We start from the raw sequence: 7,779 nt of genomic DNA, 5'->3' as shown, positions 1-7,779 counted from the left end.
CAAAATTATGGATGATGGTGGTTGATCTGTCCTTTCCTGGAAAACGAATATCGGATGTGTTGTATAGATCTTTAGGATGCGAATTACTATATAAAAATGGGCAAGTGCTCCAGAAATCTCCATTTCTGTTTGGGGCCAATAATTACCAATTTTAAGCACTGCCCTTTGGTCTCACCACAGCTGCCAGGGTTTCACCAAATGCATAACATTGGTAGCAGCTCACCTAAGGCTACAAGGATTTCACGTGTTTCCGTATTTAAACTGGCTCCCCACTGCCCTACCAGGCATCTGTTACTTCACGCCTTGGCCTCTATTCTAAAGCTGGCAGCGTTCTTAGCTATTCCAATAGACGGTGAAAAGTCATAACTATCCTCCACACAAGACACAGAATTCATTGGAGCAACATTCAAGACAAAATCCTGCATGGCTACTCTGCTTCTCCACAGAATGCAAAGGTTAAGGTCGCATCTTCAAGGTATGCTGTCTTAAGACAAAGTCCCAGCTTGTTTAGTCTTACAACTTGTGGGGTTCATGGCAGCGATAATCATCCTAGTTCTTCTGGCGAGGTACCACATGATGCTGCTTCAGTGGCTCTCTGCATCAGTGTCGCATTACAGTGGTCTCTGTTAACAAAACCAATGTCCTACCCAAAACGCATAACCAACCGATGCAAGCGCGACCTATATTGGGTGATGCCAGAAGGAGTTATGGAGTCTCCCCTTTTCCCCCTCCCCGCCCAAGGTTGTAGTGGCCATGGATGCATCCCTGATTGGGTGGAAGGGCTTGGTTTCCCTTGGAGGCCAATTTGCTCATCAACATCCTAGAAATGATGGTAGTGCTCTTAAAGTTGGAAGCATTTCAGTCTACCCTCCCTTTGGGGACAATTGTTATCCAGACATGTCTGTGGTCTGATACATCAACAAATGGGGGAACCAGAGCCTACCCTTTGTCGGGAAGCCCTCAGTGTGTGGCAGTGGGCGATTGCCTCCAACCACTTTGTGATAGCACACATCCTGGGGAATTCCAGCGTGATTGCAGACAAACTGAGCAGATGCATACTCCTGCCTCATGAGTAGTCTCTCAATCCCACTGTGGCGACTAAGATTGATTGTTGATGGTATCTGCTTTGCTCTGACCTATTTGCTACTCCTATAAACCACAAATGCAGCAGCTACTTTGACCTGTCGCCCCCTCTGGGGGAGTCCCTGAGAGATGCCCTCCTATATGATTGGCCTCCAGGATGCCTTTCCACCATTCTGTCTATAATTCTCCAGCTTTTCAAGAAAGCCCAACAGTTTAGAAGCAAAAGTCATCTTCATTTCATCTTATTTGCCCTGCTAAGTCTGGTTCCCCTTTCTCTGGGCTCATCTAGTTCATCTGTGGACTCTGGATTGAACTCCTGACCTGTTGTCTCATCCATAGGGACTGGTCCATCCCAACCTACAAAGTCTCAAGCTAATGGATTGGTACCGCCACTTCCATTGATTGCCAGGCAGAATAATCTGTCTTCCCCAGTACAAAAGATAGTTCTGGCTTCTAATAAACCATCCACGTGGAAACATTAACTTTTGTAAATGGAAGAGATGTGTGCTTTGGTCTCGGAGAAGAAATTGACCCCTTTTTAGCCTTGATCAATAAGGTATCAGAATATTTATCAACCTTATTTCAATCAGGAGCTTCAGCTTTGACTATTTATCTAACTGCTGTTACAAATTTTCATAATGGCTTTGATGACCTTTCCTTAATGTCTGCCTCTGCACAACCTTCCTTAAGGGCATTTTACATTTGAATCCATCTTTTCAAGAACCCATTCCAAATTTTTATCTTGGAAGACCTTATACATGGTAGCCATCGCATCAGCCAGGAGAATATCAGAATTGCAGGCTTTTTGTGTGAAACCTCCATACATAATTTTTCACTAAGACAGAGTCGCACTTAGAACTAGACCCTCCTTTCTACCTAAGGTAGTATTGGACTCTTATTAATCAATCCATAGACCTATGAGTTTTCTTCCCAAATTTTTCAAACAAAGGAGAATATTGTTTGCATTTGTTGGATGTATGTAGACAACTGTTTTTACTTGGATAGAACAAAATCATTTAGGAAATCAGACAAATTGTTCTTGTCTTTTAGTACTCGCCTGGGCAAATCGGTTTCCAAAGTTACTTTATCGAAATGGTTGAGAGATTGCATCACCTTTGACTAAAGTAAGCTGAACTTATCAACTAAGGTCAAGGTTCATTTTACCAGATCACTTTCCACTTCATTAGCCTTTCATTCATCAGCCTCTCTGGATGACACTTGCACATACCTTCATCACTCCATACAAATTGGATATGGTCTCCGGGGAAGTGCATCCTTTGGCTTTATGGTGCACCAAAACATCCTTCCCATAGGTCCTCTCGGGACATAAAGTAGCGAGGGACTCTGTCCCAACAATCAAGAATGAATGAAGATTGACAACATCAGATAAAGAAGTTATGTTCTTAACATAACTTTTCATCTGTGTTTATCTTTATTCCTTCTTGACATCCCACCCTACTACCCCCTCCAAAGACTCCTGGAGGTTCTGAACTGGTCTTGGTTTTTTAATAGGGCTGTTTCTCAGAGTCAACCTTTTTTCTTTCTACGGGCGAAACTCTATCTGAAGGGAAGAGAGGCACTATGGTAGCCTTGGCTTGAGAGTTTCTGGCTGGTGCGAGCTTGATACAATGGTTGAGCCAGTTCCGAGGAAGGAACAGAGACCCAACAATCAAGAATGAATGAAGATCGACAACACAGATGGAACGTTATGGTAAGAACATAACTTCTTTTTTTTGTTATGCATTTAAATGTAACCAGCAGTTCTGTGGCATAAGGGGGATAAAGTGCTGACTTATAGGCCTGATAGCTTGTGTTAGAATAATAGCTCATGCTTATGAGGTGCCAGCTTTGGGGGGGGGGTAGGATGGGAGTGGAGTAGCCTGTACTGTCTGTCATATTGGTGATGTATGTTGGCATATTCTACTACAGTTACCCTTCCTGTTAGATGACTGTGCATACGGACTTGTGCAAGCACTGGGAACACAGTCTTTGCCAAGGTATAGGATCTTGCGTACAAGGACTGGCTTTACTGTTCTTGTCAAGGTGCACATAACATTATATTAAGACATTACTTGCTTGGAACCATGCACATGTCAAAAAGGCTCACATTTCAGATATGGGGGTGTCCTGTTTACAAAGAAAAGGAAAAACTTGGCTGGGATGTTAATTGTCTGATTTTGGTGGACTGCTGACTGAGGTATTAGTCTGACACAGGAGCAGACAGGAGTTTTGAAAAATGAGGTTTATACATAATTTGCAGACGTGAACTGGAGACTTGTAATTTAGCATCTTCTGGTAACTGAACGTTTTCGTTTCTAATGATTTTTGTTTGCTTTCACAAATTAAATTGCTAATCATTTTTGTTGCAGGGAATTTGTGCGTAGGTTTTCGATAGTTGTGGATGTTATACCAGACAGCCATCCTGCAGAAGAAATATTTCATCCAGAAGACTTTGGAAAGCTTCTTTCTCCAGAAATTCTTGATCTGAAGAATTATTGCATTAGTACTCAAAACCCACTAGAAAAACTAATTGCCAGGTATGTGCATAAATTTCAGAAAACTTTTTTAATGGGAAATTTTTTTAAGAATAGTACCTACCCAGTTTTCTGTGTAAAGTTGAGCTTTGTTTTATCTAATTATTCTTGTGTAGAGCCTTCCTGGGCGTAGGAATTTTAATCCTAGTTCCCCCTCATCCTTCATAGGCTCCTTCCTTCCATGCTTGGAGTGTATTGATGCTCATCATTAAATTAGTTTTTCATCTGTGTGGGACATCCTGACAAGGGATTGGACCAACCAAATGGCATCCAAAGGTTTAGACCAATTTCCATGCTCCCTTATCACTGCCCTGCAAAAAGGAGGCTGTATGGAAGGCAGCAGCTAGGTTGCAAAAAAACTTGAATTTTCTTGCTGCTGCTGAATATGCCCTTTCCCTGGCTTTAGGTTATCAACTGTTGGTTAGCACTTCATCAGAGCTGGGGACACGTGTTCCCCATAGGGGGTTATGTTGGTCTCTTTGATGAAAAATGTTTTGTATCCTGCATATTTTTTTACAGCTTGTCCCACACACTAAGCTCTTTTGAGTAGCATTTTGTTGTCTAGCTTGTCTCAAGTAATTCCTGGGTAGTTTTTTTTTCCCTGCGAAAAGCTGTAAGGAGGAGGCGAAGAAGAAAACAGTATGCCATGCCATAGGAATTTGTGTGGGGGCTGAAATTTTTTCTTGGGTGTTCGTGAAATTTTACCACAGAAATGTATTTTTGTCTGGATTAGGACACTTCTGAGATCAGTTAACCATTTTTCAGGCACTTCTCATGGCAGTAAGTTGGTCTTTATTCCCTTTGGAGAATCCCTATTTATTGGTTTATTTTTGTGTTTACTGTTAATACATTACTTTATCATGAGGAGCTAGGGCAAGTATGTGTGGTGTTTGTCATGAAAGCAATAACTGACTAAGTGGTGTGGTAAATTGAAGAGTTACCCACAGTGTGGTTTTTAATCAAGAAGGCGAAGCCCGAGTGATTAAACAAAGGCAACCGTGGGTAAATCTTCAATATACCACAACCACGGAGTCTGTTATTGCTATTATGCAATGACATTTTTTAAGGAAAAAAATACTTAATTTTCTTAAATGTCTTTGTATAATGGCAGATTACTGTTCCGCCAGTTGTGGTATACTGCTTTGTTTTAATGTACTCTTCATGCGTATGGGACTTGCGTTCCCACGTATACTCAGTACATCAATGCTTTGAAACCGAAGTAACGGAGAATAGAAAGTCTCTGTTGCTACATTTTCTCTTTTTTTTTAATTGTAAAAAAAAAAAAAAAAAAAGGTTTTGGGGCACTTTATACCAACGGAAAAAGTGGATTTACAGTGGGCACGCTCGTTGGGCTGGACCAGTCAGCGTGCACGTTTTAGAATAGTAATAGGGAGTCATTGTATAATAAATTTACCTCAGCAAGTTCCGCTTGGTCAAAAGTTCTCAACTCTTAAGGGCTTGCTATGTGCCTGTAAGACTTATTTTGCAGCTAGGACGTGGGCCACAGTCCTGCTAAATCTTTTGATCTCTGAGCTGCAAGAAAAAAGTTAAGGAGGCTTTGGTCTTCAAGCCAGCCTCCTATGCATCTCAGTTGCTGAAAGATGACTGCTTTGGGCATTTGCCATTTCTCACACTGCTCAACTCTTTCTGTTGTAACTTAGTGCTACTTGGGATGCCATCATGGAACCTGAGTCGCTCATGGTCTCTCTGGCTGTACAGTTGCCAATTTGGAGTACGGGAAAATCACCCTTTCAGGCTTTTTGGAAGGTACCAAGAAATGTAGTTCACCAAAGAGCTTCTTTTCTATGGTAGGGGACAGTGTATTGAGCTGCTCTTCACCTAGGGGGTCTCCTAGGAAGAGGAAGCACAAATCTAGATTTTTTTCTGAAGGGGTTAGCTGGATGAATTTAGCTAAAGGGTCCATCGCATTTCGGTCTCAAAATTATGAAAGAGCTGTCATAGAAGCAAAGAATTTATTCCTTGTCTGATCTTGATATCCTGTACAAGGAGAAGGATTTAGGCTGGGGCAGTGTTTCTCTGATTCCCTCTCCACAAACTAGGGATTCAGACTGTGGAGAGCTTTTCATTTCCCTTGTAAAGTATGGTCTTTTTCTAGTGCTGTTGCTAGAGGTAATTTTTTTTTTACTGAGCTAAATGTTGAGCCTGTATTTCAACAAAGTTATGATTTATTACTGGCAGAGTTTCCTCACTACTGCCAGCATTAGGGGATGTGTTTTTGGCAGCCTGTATTTTCCCTGATAGTTGGCCATCTGCTCTAAACAAAAAGTCAGATAAGTTTAAGTGCCCAATATGTTTTTAACCCTTGGGTAGTTCTTGAAATTTTTTTGTCAATTTTAACCAAACTTCTGTCAGTAGCTCACTTTAACCTTTCTGATAAACGGGGAATGTTTTGGAGAAGTTTGGTAAAAGTTTATTCTGTCTTGGCCTTCAGAATTGTAAATTGTCAAGTATGCATGTCTAAGTTTTTGCTGGCTTCTTATGGTAATTTAAGGAATTTAAATGCTTAGTTTCTGTCTTCAGGTAGTGAAGCATCTGTGTTCTATGGTATCTGCTTTGTCTTGAGTAATCAAACATTCCTTGAAATCTGCTTTTGACACAAAGGATGTATTGAGTGTTGCTACTGGCTCTGTTCTTGAAGATTTACTTGGTTACAGTCTCAAAATTTATTAGTGAATGTTAAAACAGATTTTAATTGCTTCTCTAGGTAAAGTAATACTATTTGGACCTTCCTCTGCAGTGGCCTTTAAATTGTTTAAAAGGGGAAAGTTACTTCAGAGGCTTACCCAGATTTTTAACATTCCTTTCCAAAATACAAGCAACTTGTAAATATATTCCCCGTCAGGATTCCCCCCTCCCCAACTTGGCAGCCCAGTGCAGGTTTTCCAAAGTTTAGGTAATCACTTAACATTGTGGTACCTGCGGATCATTCAGAATGGTTACAGCTGGTACTCTGAATCCGTTTCCTCTACATCCTCCCAATCAAACTGGCCTGTTCCCTCTTATTCTGGATCAGATGTTTTCTTTGGGGGGGGGGGGGGGTAGATCATTTTCCTCCATATCAAAAAAGAAAGGGTTTTGGTCAATAATTTTTTGGTGCCAGAGAGAACTTGGAGACCTATCCTAGACCTTTCTTTTGTAAGACTTTGCATCATTCAAAATACAAATGATTTCCCTACAATTTCTGTTTGTCCTTGTTATTCCTTCAGATGTTGTAGTAATGTTGGATTTTGTAGATGCTTACTGTGACATTCTATTCATCAGTAGTTTTTGATACTTTGTGCATTTTCAATTTACTATTTTGTCATTTGTCTATACCTCCTAGGGTATTTACAGAAGTGTCTGGCTTCTGTAACATCCCTTTGCAGATGCAAGACATTCACATTTCCCCTTAGGTTGATTGCCTGATTTTTGCAGATTCCTTCACAACTTAAAAATCTCTGGCTTGGATAACAAAACTATTTCTCAGCCTGTGATTTCTTGTAAGCACACACATCTCCTGCCATACCTTATCACAAGATAGTGCAACTAGGCAGTCTCCAAGATACAGCACTTAATGATGGCTTTCTTAAGACAATGTGAAGAATTACAGGCAACAATTTTTTTAAACTAGACTTCGGCATTTGCAGGAGAATACCTCAGGATTTTAGTTGTATTGGCTTTTACTATTCTCATGATGTCCTTGGCCAGATTTCACAATGAGAAAAATTCAGAGGTTTTGCATATCCACATGACCTTGGCACCATTATTGTTTCATTTCACATTCCAGTGCTGGAGTTTGTGCAAAGGTAGTTACTGTGGTGGTTAAATCATTTGTGTCTCAACCCATGTCTACCTTTCTCCCTTCCAGCCTGTACATTTTCTTTAACCACAGATGTGTCTGACTTTGCTTGGGAGCTCTGTCTAAGGGAGTTCAAAGTACAAGGTCTGTGGAGCAAGCAGTATATGTTAAAACATAAATGTCAAGGAGACAATGGCTGTAATAAATGTTCTCAAATCTGAGCCACCTTTGTACTCCAGTTCCTTTGCTAGTAATCACACACAACACTGCAGTGAAGTGGTATATACAAGGAAATGGTGGGGAGGGGCAGGGATCTGTTGTGTTGTCCTACCTGCAGACTAGTTGTTGGTCACCTGTGATCTG

General features: G+C 40.9%; 1 protein-coding gene across 1 annotated transcript in view; it reads left to right on the top strand.

The window, feature by feature from the left end:
• Positions 1-7,779, top strand: part of LOC122788732 — a 1,291,644-nt gene that overhangs the window by 1,204,173 nt on the left and 79,692 nt on the right. Inside the window, exon 8 of the mRNA XM_044055624.1 lies at positions 3,453-3,620. Coding sequence (XP_043911559.1) covers positions 3,453-3,620 — 168 coding nt within the window. The remainder of the gene's footprint in view (positions 1-3,452; positions 3,621-7,779) is intronic.

The sequence above is a fragment of the Protopterus annectens genome, chromosome 14.part0, assembly GCF_019279795.1.
Source record: "Protopterus annectens isolate FY-2018-M chromosome 14.part0, PAN1.0, whole genome shotgun sequence".
Taxonomy (NCBI): Eukaryota; Metazoa; Chordata; order Ceratodontiformes; family Protopteridae; genus Protopterus; species Protopterus annectens.
The sequence above is the reverse complement of the archived record's forward strand: the minus strand, read 5'-3'. Positions and strand labels throughout refer to the sequence as shown.